This window comes from Apteryx rowi, unplaced genomic scaffold (assembly GCF_003343035.1).
Source record: "Apteryx rowi isolate R43461 unplaced genomic scaffold, aptRow1 scaffold_7, whole genome shotgun sequence".
NCBI lineage: Eukaryota > Metazoa > Chordata > Aves > Apterygiformes > Apterygidae > Apteryx > Apteryx rowi.
In genome coordinates this window covers 4,913,518-4,934,660 of record NW_020450982.1, presented here as the reverse complement: position 1 = coordinate 4,934,660, position 21,143 = coordinate 4,913,518, and the positions used below count along the sequence as shown (strand labels likewise).

General features: G+C 38.1%; 1 protein-coding gene across 13 annotated transcripts in view; it reads left to right on the top strand.

The window, feature by feature from the left end:
• MAST2 (microtubule associated serine/threonine kinase 2) overlaps positions 1-21,143 on the top strand; it is a 206,067-nt gene that overhangs the window by 139,607 nt on the left and 45,317 nt on the right. For 10 of the 13 annotated variants that reach the window (XM_026086767.1, XM_026086768.1, XM_026086766.1 and 7 more), the window contains 4 exons: positions 2,002-2,077; positions 4,064-4,084; positions 6,748-6,826; positions 12,301-12,455. In XM_026086767.1, the coding sequence (XP_025942552.1) occupies positions 2,002-2,077; positions 4,064-4,084; positions 6,748-6,826; positions 12,301-12,455 (331 nt within the window). The remainder of the gene's footprint in view (positions 1-2,001; positions 2,078-4,063; positions 4,085-6,747; positions 6,827-12,300; positions 12,456-21,143) is intronic. The other 3 variants (XM_026086772.1, XM_026086765.1, XM_026086776.1) reach the window with 2 other exon arrangements.

Below are 21,143 nucleotides of genomic sequence, written 5' to 3'. Positions count from 1 at the left end.
TTAATTCAAAAGTAGTATTGAGTCTGCAGTTTTCCACTGTGCCCCCAGGAATTAAAATGCGTGCAAGCTTAATGAATATAACAAAGCAGCAAAAATCACCTTGCTATTGATTTTTTGACACCTCTCCTATGACCTGAAAGCCCTCCACCGAGGACATGGTGGGAATCGAATGCATTAGATGGTGTTGGGTTTAGGCTGAAGATTTGCATTGTGTCATGTTACACCCTGAACTTGTTAATTCTTATTGCATTATAACACACACTCAAAAGAAAACCAACCGAAAGGAAACCAAACCTGTTGCTCAAACCCTTTGTTTTTAATCCAGTTTGCTCTTGGTGAAGCAGATTGTGGAGTGGCCTGGATTTCACTTGCCTCTCTGCTTCTCTCATCACCCCGAGACAAGCGTTAGCTCAGCCTGGGGCTGCTGTAATCTCCACCAGCTGGTGTTTCCCCCCCTGTAGACTTACAGGCCAGGTGGAGGTTGCTGGCTGCTGTGGTGCTGCAGCCGTCCTCGCCCCAAGGCACCAGCTCCTTGCCCTCTCCCATCTCCTGCCTGCACAGCCTTGCAGGGCTGCACACTCCTTGTGCGGAAAAAGTGGCAAGATGTTATGGGAGGTTTTATGGGAACTATTTGGATAGCCGAAGCGTGAGTGAAAGTTGCCCTCAGCTGCGCGCTATGCTTATATTCAGTTTCTGCTTAGCATGGCAATCAAGGTATGTGATTAATTTGTGTAGAAATCAATGCAGCGTAAGCGCAGGCTTGCGTACATTGCTGGATGGCAATGTAACACGCGCCCAGTGCTGTCTTCCTTGTGGAGAGCTGAGTACCTGGGGCTCCTCGCTCAATGGAGGCGAGTCTTTGGCAAGTAACTCATCACTGAGGAATTTTCAATTCTGACGAATCCTGATTTTTACCTTATTGCTCATGCTCAACATGAGCAATAAATTCATTTTAAATGGCATCTAAATTTGAAGACTTTTCTGATGACCACAGATATAAGAACCTTGCAGTACATTGCTTCTCTGGTATCTCTTTATTGTCATGCTTATTTTAATGTTATTTTACTGTCTGTGATCAAAGAAATTGCTGTTCGCTTATGTTTCCTATGTATAGTTTCTTTTGTGCTTGTATTAAGGATCTGAAAGAGCAAACCACTTAAAAATATGCCCGACAGAAAGAGCACACTCATTGACATGAAGCTTCTCATTCATCTTATAAATTTCAAAGGTTTCTGCAGTTAGTCTCTAAATGATTCTGGCTTCAGAAAGGCTTTCTATGGAGTGGTTGCTTTTTGCTTTGAAATAAAATACATTGTAATATACCACTTACCAACCATATGCGTACACCTCACATGACAAAGCCTGGAGAGAAGATTCTTGCGCTGAGTGAGAATAAAGTGGCATTATTTTTTCTTCATTTTATGAATTCTCTGGAATATTTGTTTTCATGGTAGAGGTATTATTTCAGAATATTGGTAGTTAGAGTGAATGCTAATGCTTCATGGCGTGATCATCTTAGATCTGTGTGTAGTCCTTATGTTATCATGTGCAGTTCCTTTGGTGTGTCCTTTCTTCCCCCAGTGAATTCTGATTCAGCATCGATAAACGTTGTGAGAGAAGTACAGAGATACTTTCTTACTCCTTATTATTCCTGAAAGTGTCATCAATGTCATTTCTAATTCAGGTTTTTCATTGAGAAGTGTTAGGAAAAAGTTGTATATAGGAATCACTGTAAAATATTAGGAGAATAGATTGTGTATATGTGGTACATTCCATCTTAAATTATTTTAAAAGGAGGGAAAATACCGGTACTTCCACATCAGTCAAAACATTTCTTTAGCAAACTAATGCTCAAATGGTCAAATGCTGTCTATTGTCAATTATTTGTGACTACAAATTGTTGCAGTCACAAAAAAAAAAGAAGCATTTTTGCACAAGGAAAAGCTGCTCATCAGTTTGTTGCAAAAGCGACTGAAATGTTTTCTTTACTTTCTCAAACAGGTAGCAGCCCTTTGGACAGTCCCAGGAACTTCTCTCCAAATGCACCTGCTCATTTTTCCTTTGTTCCTGCCCGAAGGTAAGCTAGTATATATTCTCCCTGGGTTGGCAAGCCCATAGCTCGTGTATTTTTTTTCAAAAGTTGGCTACTGGTTAGAAGTTTTGTGATTCTGTTTCATCATGAGCCTAATCTTTAGGCTTAGGGCTGAGAATATTCTTGGGTATGTATTCCTGAAACATCCCTTCCTTCTGGTTACTTTCTCTGATGTTTCCAGTTTTATTTTATTTACTTTAGTTTAGGTCTTGGCAACACTCAAAATGTATTAGGTGCTTTTCAGACATAGAGGAAGGTCAAGGAAATAAATTAATGCAGACAGTCTAGGGAAGCCCCTCCTGGAAGGGTGACATGTGGCATGAAGAACAGCTGTGATTAGGATAACTGCATCTCTGTGGCAGTCCGACCATCAGACTCCAGCGTGAGGAAGGTGGTTTTGATTTGCTACAGTCTCCCTGGCTGAAAGGAATTATCTGTGTTAAAATGATTGGAGAAAGGGGAACGTGGTCATTCTGAGAGGAAGGAAGTTTTCTGAACAAGAAAGATTTAGCTTGAAGACTAGGTAGAAAACAGGTAGGTCTCAAAACTGTGAAGAAGRAGGGGTTAGGGTTTGCAAACAGGCAGGTTCATGAATTGGAGAGAGAAAAGCTGAAGGTTTACCCTGTATCTGCATGGCAGGTAAATCCTGGAGTGTTTCTCCAGTTGGGTGGTTTGCTGGAAAACCTGGTCTCTTTGAACACTGTTTGAAGCAGGCTTTGGTCTTTATTTTTTACGGAAGAACAAACTGTATAGTATCATGTGAAATATGACAAACTGGGTATGTACGTTCCTGTTGCCTCAGAGAGAAAAATGAATTAATTTTTTACCTGCTGGTAAAACAATTCAAGTGTAGTCACTGTATCCACCTTTATTTTTAATGAGGTGTCTGAGCCTCATCTGGGTGTACTCAAGATATCCTACTGAAGTCAACTGAATTTGAACCAGTTTTCACAGCATTTTAAGTTCTGGACCCTGCAATGCAGGCGGAAATTTGCAGCTGAAACCATTGTCAAAACTTGCATCATTTGTTGGCTGTTTCTATTGTTTTACTACTATTCCTTTACAAATTCCCATGCAGAAAGTAAATGCTGTAATAATAAAGCTCTGAAGAGTGCCTTTTTGTACTTCTTCACTTACCTTTTTTAAAGAAATTGATGAATAAAAGGTTAAATCTGCCCTATCAAATACTGTAGTTCATTTTACATTGTTTGTGTTGCTCTGTATACCTTTTCTGTCTTTGAAATGAATGTTTAGACATAGAAATAAGTTTGTGAAATAAGCTATTTTCTACTTGCATTACACCCTGAAGATTACTGTTCTTAGCAATGCCAGTAGTACCAATACATATTTATTAGATTATCAGATAGTCGTATCAGAATAAATTCTGTGTGATGGTATTAAGTAATTGAAAATGTTGTGCTCTGTTATGCCAGGGAAATGGAGATTGCATTGTACCCTTTTGGTCTGTGTTGTGTTGGTCTTAGAGATGGTTTTACCTGATTTATTCCCCTTGCCATCATGGAAATGATTTGTTGCTGGTTTTCTGCTTTTTACATTTGGTATAATTTCTTCAGTTATTATCCTGTTTGAACATCATTTGTGATTCCCATTTGTTCAGTATGGCCCTGTGATGAGCTGATTCTCAGGACAGAATGGGAAACACATTTGGAAAGCGCATTTTACTTTAAAGCTAATTTCACTGCAAAATATTGCAAGACTGCTTAGTCTGTATTATGATTAATCATAAATCTCTTGCTAGATACACTTTCAGTGATTGCTTCATACCTACAAAATTAGCGTGTTCAGAAATCTCTTGTCTGAATAAGAAAATGCATGATTAATTCTGTCCGTATTCAGTAAAAGTGATCTTAGTGGAATACGAGTAAAAGAAGATGAGTTGTTTTCAGCAATCACATGTGCTGCTTTTACTTCCCCCTCCCTCATTATCATTGTACAATTTCTTCCATACAGCCACGGACACAGAGCAGACAGGTAACGTGCATTGTGTTGCTGGTGTGTGTGTGTGTGTGTGTGTGTGTGTGTCTGAACTCTGCTTTTGCATGGTTGGGCACTAGCCTGTGTCCCTAACAAGTTCATGCTGCAATAACCCCATTTAGGCATCGAGCTTTTATTCTTTGGTAATCAAAATGAGAAATATTTGCATTTTGTTTTAAAATGATTAACGGGCGGTGCTCTGCAGAAGATGCTGTGTTCTTCAAGCGCCTTCTTGTTTTGAAATTGGTCTAGCCTTCATTGAATAGTATTATATTCGCCTTAAAAATACTTCCTTAAATAACTTCTTAAAATGTCATTTTGATGGCAAAATTAATTGTTGCCGCATGGTTTTGTTGTGCTAGCAGAGGTTATTTTAAAATAAATGACCTAAAAATTTCTTTCACAGTATCTTTTCTTAAAGCAATATTGCATAAGATCTCTCTAAAAGTACATTGTTATTAACCAAACACTGAAATAATTTTGAAATGTTCTGCATAAATGAAAGAGGAATTTTCTTTTAAAGTCTTTCTGCCATTGTCTTTGATTTGAAAGATTTCTACTCTTGTCCCACTTCTCTCTGCTGGATGTAGAGCTAATATTCATTGCCTTTACTGCTTAGCACATTGCTTGCCCAGATTGCATCAGTGGAAAATAGCCTAAGCATGAAGAAGTATCCTGTAATTTTCTATGAGAAGGATTTCTTTTTAACATCGTCACAGTCGAAATACAAAAGTAATTTCAATACACAATTTAGGCTACACAAAAAAAAGGGTTAGGCTTTCCTTTTGCAAAAAAATAGTAATTTGTGCATTCCTTTCTAYCTATCTTTTGTAAGATAGGAACATGTTATCATGCTGTGGAACTGCAGTTCTGGTATTGGTACCGGAACTGGTACGAGGTACTGGTATTTTATCCAGAAAGTGAGTGAAGTTCTCTGTTGTTGAAGTTTGGTTTTCACTCACGGACCATGTGATGCAGTGACTTTGTAATGTTGACATTTATTATTTTTAGGGGCTTAGGAAAGGAAATTCATCTCTTTTGGAATTTTTTGAGATCGCTCTTTTATATATATTTGTCTTGCCAAAGAAGATATCACCTGTGGCTAAATGGGGTTTAACTATAAAGTATGCATGCAATAGAAATCTACTTCACAGCTTGAATTTTTTTTTTTATGAATGTAGCATGAGCCTCTTTAAAAACTCTCTTGATATAATATTCTTCCAGTAATATAAAGTAGTGGGTTTATTTCCCTCTTGCTCTAAAATAGATAGCAAAGAGGAGGAGTGTGTGTCAGTACCTGACAATGAAAGGAGCTAGCTTTGGAAAGAATACAAGCATGTGCTTATATCTGAATGTGCACTGTACTTTCTCCTAAAGATGAGGTTTTAGGCGTGTGGATAGTGCAATGAGAAATATTGTTGTGAAGATATGTTGTGTGTGTTGTAAGCACTAAACACTATTTTAGACCTGTACCACTAGCTACCAAACATCCTATTTTATAATGCAATTACATACATGTACTGTACTTCTTATATGTACCAAAACCCCCAAGTCTTTGCAAAGTAAGTCAGAAGCTCTAACTCTTCTTATTCAACTTCATTTTATGACCAGTTACTGATGATTTTCCTTAATAAAACAACCAACCAAATGGAAACTGATATGAAGAAAAGATTTCTTTAACATCCATCCCAGCACAGAACAGGATACATTTGTCTGTGATTGGGAACAAAATGCATTTGAGATTAAAATGAAATCAGAGGCAGAAAAAGCACTGTTACACTCTGCTGAATTAGTTCAGTTTCCTTCCTCCCTGAGGTGTGTTTTTCGGGGGGAAGAAGAGGGTTTCAAGGAGGGAAATATTGATTCTTCTCAAAGCAGTTGGATAGATCATATGTTTTGACTTTGGTAAAACAAGACCACCTTTTCCGCAATATCTCCTGCATGTTTTGGCTATTTTCCCTGAGGTCATGTTTTGTTCTATGTCTTTTTGACATGCTCATTGTCTCCAGGAAAGAAAAAAGTTTTCCTTGGCTAATAATAGCAAATAACTACTAATATTATAGTGATTGGAGGGGAAAGAGACCTTAGGTGATATTTCTGTCTCCTCTATATTTGAAGTGGGCATATAGGCTCTGTTCAGATCTGCTGTAGTAGCTTGAATCCCCCGGCTGTGTTGGTTGATGCTGTAGGCAGAACGCATGCAGACTAGGTAACAAATGAGTCATCTTCTAGTTGCTTCTTGATCTGATACAATTTTTTCCCCTCATTTTTAAACATTATTTAGAAGTTAAGGAACTATATAAGTAATGATCCTAGGCATGACTGTTTGAAAGAAGTCAAAAATAAACTGATTATATTTGTCTGTTCTTGAAACTTCAATTTTTTGCGCAAAGCACCTACCTTTTTTACAAAGCACCTACTTGATGCAGGAATCTGATCTCTTGATATTTTTTCCAAGATCACTTAAATTTGCTCTTAAAAACTTACCTCAACTGCTTTTCACAAAATCATTGTAAATAGGATGACTGGTTTACCTGAATATCTTGAGACATTTAATCAAAATGTGAGCTTAAAAGGTTTTGGGGAAAAATTGCTCCCTTCGCCCAAATATTAGGCACATTATAGCCATCATAGTAATTTCCCCTGCTTCTTCCCCCCAGGACGGATGGGCGTCGCTGGTCCTTGGCCTCTCTCCCTTCATCTGGATATGGAACAAACACGCCCAGTTCAACCGTTTCAGTAAGTGGCACAGACTTTTCCAAACAATTCAGTTTGTACAAACACACCCTAACAAATCAGCTTCTGAGTCTTTACTAAAATATCTGATCTTTCTTCATTGTTTTGCTAACTTTTTTTTAAGATACTAATTATTTTAAAAATTATTTTAATTGTTGGTTGTGCTGCTTTTTCCTCCATTTCCCGGCTCCTACCATCTTGCACTTTGCCTTTAGCATTGGTGAAATCCCAGTGCAGCACATGGCTCKACTGCTCAGTTGAGAGGCACGATGTGTCAGAAATAACAGGACTCTCAGAGACTTGAGTGCATAACTGCTAGCAAAYTCTCAGATTTTTTTTATAACTGGGCAATGACATTCTTGTCTGCTTTCAAGTTGTTAGTGTTAAGACCTCTGCTAGCCGGAAGAAAAACTGATAGTACATATCTGTTACTTAACCCTAATAATTTGAACCTCCTAACAAAGCTTTCATTTCTCACATATGATTTTAAAGGTTGGCTGCAGTTTACCTGAGTTCTAGTGTACTTCCAAAAGGCTAATGTGTCATTAATATCAGTAAGGCAGCAGCACCCTTTTAACCCATATAACTCTCTGAAACTTCACACAGTGAATCTTATTCTTTAGTTTATGTGAACTAGATATTGTGGTTATCCACATAACTGTGTTATGGGAACATTTAGTAATGTAACAAAGCCAAGCATCCAAAGATTAGAAATGTTAGGATTAAGGATACCTGTGCAGACTTAATTCAACACACTTCCATGTGTGTGTTATGGTGACTGTCTTTAATTGTGTGGTGACGTATCACTGCCTCTTTCCATAATGCTTCTACTGAGTGGTTTGTTTCATCTTTACTATTGAGAGTACATTCCTAATAACTGTAATACCAGCATTTAATTAGGACTTGATACTCTACATTATGCAGTTCTTGCTCTGAAATGCAGTATCATTTTCTTCCTTGTGGGCTGTTCTATTAAGTTCATCCATAAACTTTCTAGTGCCTCTCAAATACAAATTTATCTTCAGAATTCTTTGGGAGATGAGAGAGTTAAATTCAGTCTATATATGAGGAGAAGTGATTGGAGTCAAAAGTTTCCACTGATTTAGGTGTAAATTGATATGATTAGAATCTGACTGTGCAATGTTAGTATCATCAGTGTTGTTTCATATGTTCAGACACATTCTTGAGACTGTAGTTTGCACGAATTCCACAGTCTTTTTCCTTTTCTCCTTTTTCTTTTTGGTCTCCTTTGAAATCAAGTCACCTGGCTTCTGTCTCCTGTAGGAGAAATGTGTGTGTGAAGTGCAGAGAGTTCATTAGCAACCTGGAAAAGGTGCTCTTGGTTTCAGTGCCAAGCAATATTATATATTAAAGCACYTGAGAGCAACCATTGAAAAGGAGCTCTGCTTTTGCCTTTATTTTAAGTTAAATCCTTATGGGCATGAGCCATGGCCAATTCCTCTTCTGTGTACAAGCTATGAGATCTTGGAGCACGTATGATTACTTTCTGTAGGGATGACATCAGAATAGTCTGATTGTTGGTAGTCACTGTGAGAGGTTCCAAAATGCATGTGAAGATGACACTGCCAGAAACCAAACTGCCAACAGCGTGAAAGTCCTCCTTCAGCATGTGTGATGAGTAGGTTTCCAAGAGTTTGTAGTTTGACCAGACTTTGGGTAGATATCCATGGAGAGAGCAAAAGTAACAACAATAAAAATCTTTTAGACAAGTTTTTCTGATGTGGGGAAGAAAGCATATTCTTTTCTTTCCGTGTTCCCAGAAACAGCTAAATCACATCAAAACTTTTCCAAAAACAACCCAATTCTGAGACAGACACATCACATAGAAAGCTTCAGTGCAAATGGTGCAAGTGTTGTATGGTTGTAAGCAACAGAAAACAGAATGGTATAATAAGAATCATGAGGTGATAGTCACAGGTAGATCTGAATTCACCATTGTACAGTAAATAGTTATATTAAAACCTGTACTTCCAAGACTTTTTTTCTAAATGGCCGAATGTCATCTCTTGTCCGTTTGCTCATCCAGTTTTACAATCTCAGAAATACACTGAAAAGTGCTGTTTAGTAAGTACTGAAGTAATTCTTGGAATCATTAACTTTCCTAAGCCAGTCCTACTTTCAACTCTTCTATGGCATTTACATTGTCCTAGTGTTTAATAAATTAGAATTAATTTCAATTGATCTGAATAACACCTCTGAAGTTGATAGGTATTATTACTCCTGTGCAGACTTTAAAACTGAAGTGAATCGTAAAGGGGCTTGTCAAAAGGACACAAGGAATTAATGCCACAGATGAGAACATAGGGGAATTTTGGGCTTCCATTCAGTGAGTTTGGTCCTCTGGATTACATTTCTTTTTAAAGCAAGGAAGCCAGTAGACCTTCTTTCTGCTGTGTGTACCAGAAGGAAGTGAAATATCAAAAAGAATGATATCAACTAAAGCCTCTGTTCTGCTGCCTGAATTTCTGTGTGGCAGTTAGAGTTGACCTGCATCTCTGTGCTCAAAGATCAGCTACTGTATCAAGCAGCTAAACAAATCAAGACACTTAGCTATTCTAAGGTCAGTGGAAACCTATATAATTCCTGTTTTATCTTTCCCTTCTGAAAGAGAGGTGACCCAGATGCCAATTTTCAAAAATACATCTGCTGCCACTTTTCATATAAATCATGAAGATCACATGCATCTCATCAGACCAACACTGAGAAAGCTGGAGAAGACCTTCTTTCAAGTTAGATGAATGGAGAACAGTCAGTTGAATGGAATAATAGACAATTATTTTTAAACATTGAATTTTCTATTTATTTTCTAGATTCAGAATTAATGTATAAGCTATTGTAGTATTAGCTTTTACTTGAGATGAGTTGGCTAATTCTGTGTAATTAAGACACCAGGGGGATGTTTGTATTAATCTTGTGCGAAGATTGAATTCTGTGGTGTGATTACTTAAAAATCAATAATGCAGAAGTGCTTTGGTCTCCTGCTGCTTCAGTGAAAGGTTGTATGCCTTAAGGCCGCTAGAGAAGCCCTCTGGCAGAGGAAAGACCATTTCTCCTCATGGTCTATATCTTCAGGGCTCTCCTTAATTATTCCCTGGAATTATAAACTTTATGATCTGATTGCTTTTAAGGAGAGAAAGCGGAAGGAGGATTTTGGTGGGTCATCCATAAGTTGGCTAATACTTAAAGTTGTTTCCCCAGCAATTTTGCTGTTGGAAGGCAAAAAGGTTTTGAGGCTTTTTCTAGAACGTCAATTTTTTTCTTCTAACTCTTGATATTAGTAACTTGGTGTGTGCCAACTCTTCTTAATGTGGTAGCTTGAGTTCAATTTTGTTTTGAATAAGAGAGCATTTGTAATGCCAGAGCTTGAGTACCTGTTACTGCAGTACTTTGTAAGAGAGCGTCTTTAGTACTTCTTGGTCTGTTGCAGCATTCCTGTTACTTAGTGTGGCTGAGATGCCGTCTGACACATCTTCTCCTTGAAAATTGCTGCTGTTTTTGCATAAGCAGGTGGTTCTTCCCACTCTTAGTGTATAAGCTAGGTGATCAAAGAGGCTTGCATAATTCTGTAATACAAAGAGCGAGTCTTTCATTTATTTGGCATAAGCAGAGTGCACAGCAGAATAGCTATGGGCTAAGTGGCTATCAAATACTCAGATTCTCCGTCTTGGCTTCAGTGTGGATTAGACCAGTGTCAGCTGAACTACCATCTGGATAATTGTCACCCTGGGGACTCTGTGCTGGAGATGACTTTCCAACATGATCCCTGTACCTAGAGCTGCCTGAAGGAAGATGTAGCAAGTGGTGGCTCCTAGTTCCAACCATGGTTGGGGATTTTGTGCATGTTTTAAGACTTTCAAGGGCTTTCTTCTCTGTAAATACCTCTGCACAATGCAGAAGGAGAGGATCTGAGCTCTGAAGCCAATTATATTTTTATCAAAGGATATGGCCTGTAGGTTTATAAGTGCTCACATTCAGTTCTCCATCTCCACCTTGGCTAAGATTCTATAGGGATAAGACTCTGTGTAAGGTACTGGGATTTACAGCACTCTGCTTGCTTTTTTTGCAGTTCAAGTGTAGCTGTTACTTTCTTGACAAATTTGGATACAGCTGGTTTAGCAGATTACAAAATAAGTTCTCTTTGCTATCAGCATTACAAAGATGCAGGACTTGGTGAACAGTCTTGTCAGCATTTGACTTTCCCTGCTTGGCCATACTTGTTAGCTTTCTTTTTCAAAGGCCACCAATAGCAAGTCTAGAAAAGCATGCTAGCTGAGGGTCATTCATTTTAAATCATGCATAATTTCCTCGTATTGATACTTCTGGTACTAGGACTCTCTGCTTTCCAGTTTGAGTGAGGGTTATTGTAACAAAAAGATAAGTTTTTCCACTTGAAAATTATATGCAGTTAATTTCATCAGAATGATAGGGAGCTTTGGCACTTGGATTAGGATTGCATTTTTCATCAGGCCCGCTGGTGTTATTTGGTGCTGCTGTGTTTAAAAAAAAAAAAAGAAAGAAAGAAAAAAAAAAGAAAGAGAGATATTTCTTAATTTGTCCTGACATAATACATCATATTAATTTTGTAAGATGGCAAAGGGTATTAAAAAAAAAAACACAGGAAAAACTCCAATCTTTAGGTGACCTATGACTTTTTCCCCRTGAAGACCCCATATTCAATTTCTTACTCAAATTTCTGTTCACACTTCCCGCACAGGTTTGTTTTAACCTCAGTTTTCTTGAGGTTCAAGAGTTAAATCTGTTTAAGGTCTGTTGTTATCCCAGGACACATGTTATATAAGTGCGTCAGCCTACTTAAAGATGAATAAACTGTTTAACTCTTTGTAACAGCTAAACAGAGGAAACTGTTCATCTCACAACTCTGCAAAGTCAGCTACATTCATAGTATTATTGCCTGCTTGACTAGAGAAGAAGTCTGTGGGTAAAGAAAGGGAGAAGTGAAATCCAGACCTTTTACAGTAGCAATTTCCAATGAGAGCCGATAATCAGTAACAACTGCCCTGCCTACACAGCTCCATAGCATTCTGCATGCCAGTGAAACTCCTGAGCTGAGAGAGCATGAGGGAAAAGGAAAGAAAGTTGCTCACCACTCCAGGAACCTCCTAGTCATTTGCAGAGCAGCGCTGCTCCGAATGTGCCTTCTTCCCATCTCCTTGTCGTAAATCATCTTCGTGATCGGCTGTAATCGTTCCAGAAGGAGATGTAACGGTCCCTCTGTCTGCTCCCAAAGTTGTCCCAGTCTCACCAGCTCTGCCACTGTCTGTAAGGGTTGGTTTGGCCTCATGAGAACGATAAAAAGAGGCGCCTGGTCTGATAAGTAGCTTTCTTTTCTGCTGGAGTGTGCAGTGTCTGGCAGAATCCGTTCCTCTTCCATTCATTAGCTGACCCCTATGCATGCGTTTAGTGCATTTCTTTTCTGTATTTTTTTCTGTACTCAGTCATCATGCTCATCTCAGGAGAAGCTGCACCAGCTGCCCTTTCAGCCCACGGCAGACGAACTTCATTTCCTGACAAAGCATTTCAGTACTGAGAGCATCACCGATGAGGAAGGGCGCCACTCTCCAGCCTTGAGGCCTCGATCTCGCAGTCTCAGGTGAGCTTCAGGGGGTGCTGGTTGGATTTTTAAGGTACTGCACGTGTATTGCATTTTTATGTGTGCTTTCAGTTCTAAGGATAGTAATTTGTAGTTGTTTCCTTACATGTTTTTAGAATTATTTTAGTCGATATTTACCCCACCTTGCCTCATCAGAAAGGATTTTTTTTTTTTTTTAGATATGACATTGAGGATTTGAGTTGCAAAATGGTTAGCATAGTCTGTTTTTATGTCTTCACCATAACTCCATAAAGCAGTGATCCAAAAGCATCACAGACTAAATCTGTAGGGTGTGGATTTCATTCCCTGAAGTTTCTTCTGGGAATTTTGCTGCATTAATAAAGGAAATGATTGCAGTCACTATTAATAACTTTTCCAGAACTGCTTCTGAAGGAGTATGAAACTAGAGTAGATGAAGTCAAAGCCTTAAGTAGAATTGCATGAACACCCAAGAGCAATTTTGTAATAGCGCTGAAAACAGTTTTCCTGCATTAGCAGTTGAATAATTTTTATTGTTGCTTTAGAAAACTTGTTGCTCAAAGATAGCTATCCAGGGGTTATTTCCTTGTGCTGTTCCTTTTCCATACATAAAAATAGAAAGCAACTAGAACTTCACCTTTCTTGCACGTCTCTGCAACACTTAATTATTTAAAAAAAAAACAAACAAAACAAAATAGACAAACCTTTCTGTGTCATGGCAAAAGCCTTAAGTTATGCTATGCTTTTAGTGCTGTGCCAAGCAAATGAAAGTCTAGAGATGTATACCTCCTACAGCATCTTATGAAACAGAAGGGATTTTCACATGCATGGGGTAAGGAGGTGAAATCTCCCTTAGGCCTCTCGTCTGAGAGGGTATTAGAGGTTGATATCACCTTTAAATCACTGGACAAGATCCAGAAACTCTGCCAGCTGGAAGTACTGAATCAGGACGTAGGTTGGGATTTCTAATAGAATCAAGTGAAATAGGCTCAAGATAACCRTTTAAATGCATGATGAGTATTATGTCATGGCAGGGCTGACCTTTCATCATTATTTGTAATTATTTGTGTGTTCTAAACCACAGTGCAGGTTGCATGGTAATTGCATATGGATCTGCTAAGTGTAGTTACACAGTAATCTACAGGAGCAGGTAAGTCCTGTAGGTAGCAGCACACTTAGCCTGTGATCTCTACAACTTGGCATGTAGTGAGAGATTAGTTATATGATTTGGACTAAACTGTTCAAGCCTCTGAATGATAGTCCTACTTCAGTCCTGTTGCTGTTGCTCTTAACACTGGCTATCGCTGATTAATGTCATTTTAGTAACACTAATTCATTATAGACAACAGCTACTGTAGGTAGACAACATGTCACTAAAGTAATTATTGTCCTTTCTAACACAGATGTATTACTGCTGGCATAATGAAGTATAAAACACTATTGCTAATGTAAGAATGATGTAAACAATAAAATGAAGATCCTAATTTTGTTTTTTCTTATTAACATGGATTATCAACTTGTTGAGAATTTTACCTCTGTGAGTCACTTTAAAAGCAGAATTTTCATATAGTAGGTTTATAATTTCTGGCAAGACTAGATTAATTTAGTGTGTCATATGAATATGTGGTAAATCTTCTTTCTCTCCTGAATGCTTTCTCTAGTTCTCTAGCTCTCTCTGGCTTTCAGTGTGATAATGGTCAGCCTTATTAGTATTCCAAAACTTAGAATGAAATGACTAAATAATTTTTAATTAGGCCTGATTTGTTCTTCACTTCTTTGCTTATTGCTTGGAGTTCTGTGATGCTGTGTGACTCTAAAGCAGCCCCACCACTACCAGGCATACATACTAGCCGTTGCACCTCAAAAAGGAAAATTGGTTGGACTGACTTATTAATATTTGCAGAAGTAATTACCACTTTGACAGAGAGTAACATGTCCTCAAAAACAAATTAATATTAAAATATATGAAAACCAGACCTTATTCACTGCTCAGCTTGCTTTTTTTTTTGCTGACACGATAGAGTTAGCTCCCTTGGTAAGATGATATCTTTACTTAATTAAAATAAAAAAAAAAAAGTCTGARTAGTTGCTATGCTGAAAATTAAGCAGGAATTTCCTAAAAATGTGGTATTTTCATAAACATTTAATGGTCCTGTATTTAACCAGCTTTAATGAAAAATTGATGAACAAAATACATCAGGCAAGCTTTCCTTAATTGGCAGTCACAGTTTTGTAATTTAAAAGATGATCTGATATTTATGACTGATTATTAACATATATTTGTTTTCCATACTTTGACTGCAATGTTAGCTCTCTTTTTATGAAAAGAGAATTGGTGTTTTCAGATGTCCCTGTCACATGCTGAGATTTGCTGTTTTTTGAGGGCTTCTGCAACCTAAGAGTTTACTAGAAGTATCAGATCATTCTTTTATGCTCCTAGATAGAGAAGGGTATTGCCTAGATGTAAACTTGTGGAAAAAATCTACTTCTCTGAGTAGCAGCCTACCATTTTCTAATATCTAGCTGCAAATGAATATTAAAGAACTTCATACAGAACAGACTTAATGATCAAGTTGGATGAAAATGGTAACAAAGCGTTTAGTCATGGAGAGTAGAGCGCTGGCTGATACACACTGACATGTTTGTGGCACCTCTATTGCTTGAGGTGTTTGGCCAGTGGGGCTGAAGATGCTCACCACTTAAATCATCAGGCCTTGCTTGAGTTTCCCCAGATGAGGCAGAAAATGTTCCCTCTGAGGGTCTGTATCCTCTCTGTGATTAAAAAAGCTGAGGCTCTGGAGAGATTTAAATTTGAAAATTCATGACCTGGTTTTGGGGACAAAGAAGTTACCTTTTTTTTAATGTGTTTCACTGACAGTTCCTCTGCTTGTGACAGAAACAGCAAGGTATTGAACACAGGAAAGCCACATTCTTTTTTTCACCTAATTTTGTCCCTTGCAAATCTCCCCTGAAAATTGCTATGGGATGAGGAAGCAATCTCCCATTTTCAAAAGAGCGCTTTTGTAAAGTAACCTTTACTACACCAAAGAAATGGTAGTTGTTCTTTTCCAGCTGCTTTCCTGTGCCAGGGGAAAGGAGGTGGCCTGAAACCAACTCTGGAATCCAAAATTGTGGTGTGTTTATAAAGCTGGTTGCTGGTGCCAGGAGACAGTTCTCTCATCCATCTCCGAAAGCACCAGTCTTCACCTGTTAAACGGAAGACCTGACCTTCTGTGATCGACCCCATCAGTTACGTTTTGGTGCTTACAGTGCATCTTCAGTAGAAGAGCATATTTGCTTATTATTACCTGGAGAGAGAGTTCCTAAGTACCATATCTCAACTGTTTTTTCTTTTTGCAACGTGATGTTCAAGTCATTAACCAACAGGGAGAAGCCTGTGCTCTAGTTCACTTCTTTTAGAACAATCCTGGGCTTTACCTGAAAAACATCTTTTCTCCCAGGAGTAAGATGCAGGAAGAGAGGGAATTCTCTCACGAAGGTTGGCATCATTGCTCGGTTTGTTAGAACGGTGCTGCCCTCCACCCTGTCCCAGTCCTCTTCACTTGTCATCCGTTAGGAGTTGCTAACAAATGGGAATGTGTGGAGGACCTCTGAGATAAAAGCAGGATTAACTAATAAAGACTTCATCAAGTGTTGCCTTTATACATTCGCTCTACCCACTAATCTGCCCATTTTTCTTGATCTTTCTTCGCATATCAGGGTGATGCTATCTAGGGAAAAAAGATTGGAGATCGTAGCAGTGAATTTTTATATAGTTGAAGTGGATGAGATCTTCCTTAATCAGATATGCTCCTTCATCTCTTTGCTGGGTAGCGCTTGTTAAATGCAATTCACCAACCTGACTTTAGATGTGCTAGATCTTGTCATTAAGATACAGAGGCATTTCCTAGAGAATACCAGTACCAAAAAAAAGACTTTTCACAATCAAGTATCCAAGATGGGAACAACGAATAGGTGGTGCGAAACCACACTGGTGACCCACATAGTCCACTGTTATCTTGAAATTTGGTCCTACAAGTTGTAGAGCTCTCTCATCTTAGTGCACTTAAGCATGAGATTTAACTTCTTGAGTAATCTTAGTGGTTTCATCACTTTATGCTCCTGCCTCCAGACAGTGATGTTCGCCGCAAGCTGTGGAGGAGCGTGCCGTACTCTCGGCTGAGTGCTGGTTCAGGCCGCTACTGAGTCAGCAGAGAAGGGTAATAGTTCTATATTCTGAAGCATAAGAGCTTATCTTTCTTACGAAAATACATTCTAACTATTTTGGAGATAATGTTGGTCTCTCTGTTCTCTCAAGACAGCAAATTCTGTGCACTTCATTTAAAAGAGAAATTCTTCAAAATGATCAATTCTAAATGTATTAACTTTCAGTTTCACTCAACATCCTCATGGTTTTCTATTATAAGGAAGAAATATGTATTCTTATTTGCCCTCTGTACTGCCCATTACTTTAACTTTATTGTGTTTTCTGTCTAAAGCAATCCCAGTCTTTGTTGGCATGCATTAAAAATTCTGTAGCATTGGAAAGAGCTAGTTGCAGTCCCAGTGTAAGTCTGTAGAAAAATATAATTAGTCCTTGCTTTCAAAGTGATTTTGATTGAAATACATTCTCTTTCCCTTAATGTTCTCTCAGCTATATATTAAATCCTCATTCACATTTGTAAGAAAATCACTCCTAGTATAAAGAAAGGCTCGTGGAAAACAATTCAGCTATACAAAGGCAATTGCAGATAATATTTGTCCACAGACTAAAGGTAACTGGGGGTTCAGTGTTTGCAGAATGAGTAAAAGATCCAAAAATATGTAAACAGGTTCACGCTATTGCAAACTCAGAAATGACTTTTCAAGGTGCTTGGTGAGGAAAGCCTCATGCTGTTCCAGTCTGCTCACCTGGTCCAAAAAAAGTCTCACAGTGGAACARTTATTGTATATTCCACTTTGCCTCAGATTTCCTTTTTTTCTGACAGCACTAGAATAACTGCCTGGTGTGGACTTTCTGTGCTGCTTGCTTACAGTTATGCAGGAAGAAGGATTCAGGAATAAATACTGAAAAAAAATCTAGAGTTGCACATTTAATTTTCTGCATTTTTTTCTCTGTTGCATATATTTCTGTAATTCTCTGGGCAACTCTATTTCACTAGCACTGTGCATGTTGTTTAAATTCAGGATTTAGGAGATGAATTCTGTTCTACTCAGTTCTCATTTGGTCGTTGCCTTGTCTGGAACCAGGATTAGGCCCTGAAGCTGATTGCTCTTGTGGTCTTTGTGCAGCACTGCATCCTGTTGGTCTGCTCTGCAGTTTGGTCAACAGATGTAGCTTGGCCATGTTTGCTTCTGCTTTACCTTCTCTTTTTCCAAGGGGAGTTTTCTGACTTTTTCCTAGTACTGATGCAGTTTTTCTGAGGTCAGATACTGATATGTTTAATTCTCAGGGAAAGAGGAAGACTGATTCTCTGCTCACTTACCTTCGGCAGAAGGTTTGACTTAGTTTCTKCTTTATGCAACTTCAGCACTATAGTGTTAAAATTCCTTGTTTTGTGTGTCTGGAAATGACTAAAGATAAAGGCCTATAGTTTTAATTTTCCCGTGGACACTGACTTTTGAAATATGCTGTACATACATCCTAATGAAACCTTCCTGTGAGGGGGTAAACCAGAGAGGAGAAACAGGGCTTTTAGCTACATTTTTCTAATAAATGCAACTGTCACAGTGAAAGAAAAATTACGTATTCATGAACATCCCGGTTTTATTTAATCACAGTTAAACTAGATTTTGTAGGATTTAATTTATTAATGTAAATGTTACTCCTTGAAACAGAGCTGTGTGTTAGCTATTTTCACTTTATAGCATCAGATAAAGATACATGAGTTTTGACAAGTTGAAATCTAGAAACCTTTGTGAGAGAGATGTGTCACTGAAGGGCTACTACCACGTAATTTCATAAAGCGGAGGGAGGGTGAGGAAGGAGAAGAAGAGAGGGTAGTTTTTCATTCCGCTGTTAAGCTTAAGGGGACAGATACTATTCTTCTAATGTCTGCTCTGCTGAAATGAAAAACTCACTGCCAATAATCGTGTCTTTGACCTACCCATCTACAACAAGAAAAGAGACGGTAGAAACCCGCTTTTTGTCTTGAAATGTTACGCACGTGCACAGTGTGTGTCCTCTGCCTTACAGAAAATAATGTGTTCCTTTGTGAAGCTGGAAATGATAGACTGTTTTAGCACTATATGTGAAATTGTTTGTGTTATATAGATGTGTAAAGCTTTTGCATTTCAAAAAGCTGTCATGCCAATAAAATACACCGGAACTCCTTTTTTCTTATTTTTAAACTCCCTTACATTGTCCCTAAGTGGCATCCAGTTATCTACCCAGTCCTGGCTCTTTTTTCTCAAAGGCATTAAAAAATAACCAGTAGTGTCTGGCAGCTAGCCTTTGGTTAGTTAGTCAGTTATCCATATAATTACTGCTGTAGTTTCCCAGGCTAAAGCTCGATATAAAAGATTACGGTGCAGTATATTATGTTGCAGTCTTGCTGTAGTCAGCTAGATATTTAACTTGACGTGTTATATTGGGAGAATTTTATTTAGAGTGATAATATGAACCTTGATCCCAGGTTTTATCCTGAGTTGCTCGAATGCTCTGTCATTATAGGTGGTAAAAAGAGGCATTAATCAATTTTAAAGATGAGCGAGAAAACAGCCAATGCCCAAGAAAGCTGAGTTATTAAAAGTGTTTATTTTCTCACTAATTAGTAGACTCTTGTACAAAGAAAATAAGAATTACTTTGTTTCAGAATTGGAAAAACAGTCACTGTGGCTGCCCTTCGGGAACCACGGGATGTGCTGGCAGGACAGCCCAAGCAGCCCGACTTCGGCAGAGCGCTGAGCTTCCTGCGTTCATCTAAATACAGAGTCTTGCGGCGAGGGGGAAGCTCATGTTTTATTATAGCCCTAAGACAGCAAATACTTAAGCATGCAGAAATTTTAGGAGGACTACTTTAGTGCTAGAAGGAAGGATGTATGGGCCTATGTATTTCTGGAGTCAGGACCAAAGGGTTCATACATCCTTGTAATTTATACCTCGCTTAAATCATACAAGGAAATAATTCGTTACAGAAAAATAAATTCTTCAATAACTCTCTATCAAATTCTTCATCTCCAGATGAACTACCAGTAAACAAATGCCATGTGTCTGTGTCAGTGTGTATGGTCTTAAAGAAAGAGGSATAAACATAGCAGGCTAGGTGGGGATGCTTGTCTCTGAATGGGATATTTAATTTTCTGTAACACCTTCATGGTATCAATAGCTCTTTATATTTAAATGTTCTTGCTCTTGTTTTTATTCTCTCTCATACATTACATATGAATATAAATGTAAGTTTCTTTATTAGGAAAATTTTCCTTGATTAAAAATAGCTATCCACCATGCTAATGGATATATTYGCCTAACAAAAAAAATGTTAATGCAAATGTGTTTTGGCTTGGTATGAATAACCACTGAACATCAAAATCAGTTTATTTTCTCCTTTAACATAAGAGTTCAATAAGAGAGATAATCTGAAGTGCGTTTTCTCAAGCTGAGGGATAAAGCTTAATAAAAACAGGACACAGCATTATCCATGGAATTCCAGCACCTTGCATGAAAAGGGATGGTTATTGCTATCCTCTGTGAGCCAGTGAGTTAAATTTTCTCTGAATTGTAAATATATGTTCCTGAAAAAATGTTTTGCCTTTAAATAGGTTAGAAGCTGAGTAGTAGCTTTAATGCAGTCAGAGTTTAAAATGTATTTATTCCACTCAAAGAGATTCATTTCATCCCTCACAAGAAAGTTTTCAAATATGTCTGAATTGATTCAAGATAAAATTACATATTTTGACTTAGAGAAAATATTTTTAGCAATATGTAGTACTCTTAAAATCATAAAGACAATAATCATGTGGTATGTCGCATAATTGAAGCCCTTGCTTGCGTTGAATATTAAAACAATGCAGCCAGAAAAATGGGATGCCGTAAGTGATCGTGTCGCTAGGGATTTTCTGCATTACCTCGCTCAGGCTCTCCTCTGTGACAGAATGAGTCAGAGCTTTGCATGCCGTCAGATGTGATGCAATTAGATGCAAGTCGTCTTTTAAAATTACCCAGACAGTAATATAAGTGCAGCTTCTCAAGATTAAGTGCCCTGTTTTTCAGTGTGCATCTGTGCACGTGCATCTGTGGTGTAATCCAGAGAAGTATTCTGTTCCTATTGCTTGTGGTATTTATATATATTATTTTTAACTGAATAGCACTGTTCAGGTTTCCCTACTGTAGTTTGGTGTTTTTCAGGCAAAGGAAAGCAAGTCACCTCAAGTTCCTTGTTTCATTTTACTCTGCTCCTTTCTGGCCCTACAGACTCTAGTGATACTGTTAGTTCTTCCTGCACATGTCTCCTGCCACCACCCTGGAGGGCAGTAAGAGAACACGTGGGAAATAACATAACAAATGCAATGGTTTTAACATGTTGACATGGYTAGGTCTTGCATTCACTGAAAATAAGCATGTTCTTTGCCTGAGTTCGTGTGAAGACAGAAGTGTTAGCAGTTTCTGATGAGTTAACTGTGACTTTTGGAAGGCTATAAACTGTCTTTTCTTGCTAAGATTTTCTCTGAAGTTCAGAATATGCCCATTACTTAAGTGAAGTCAAAGCC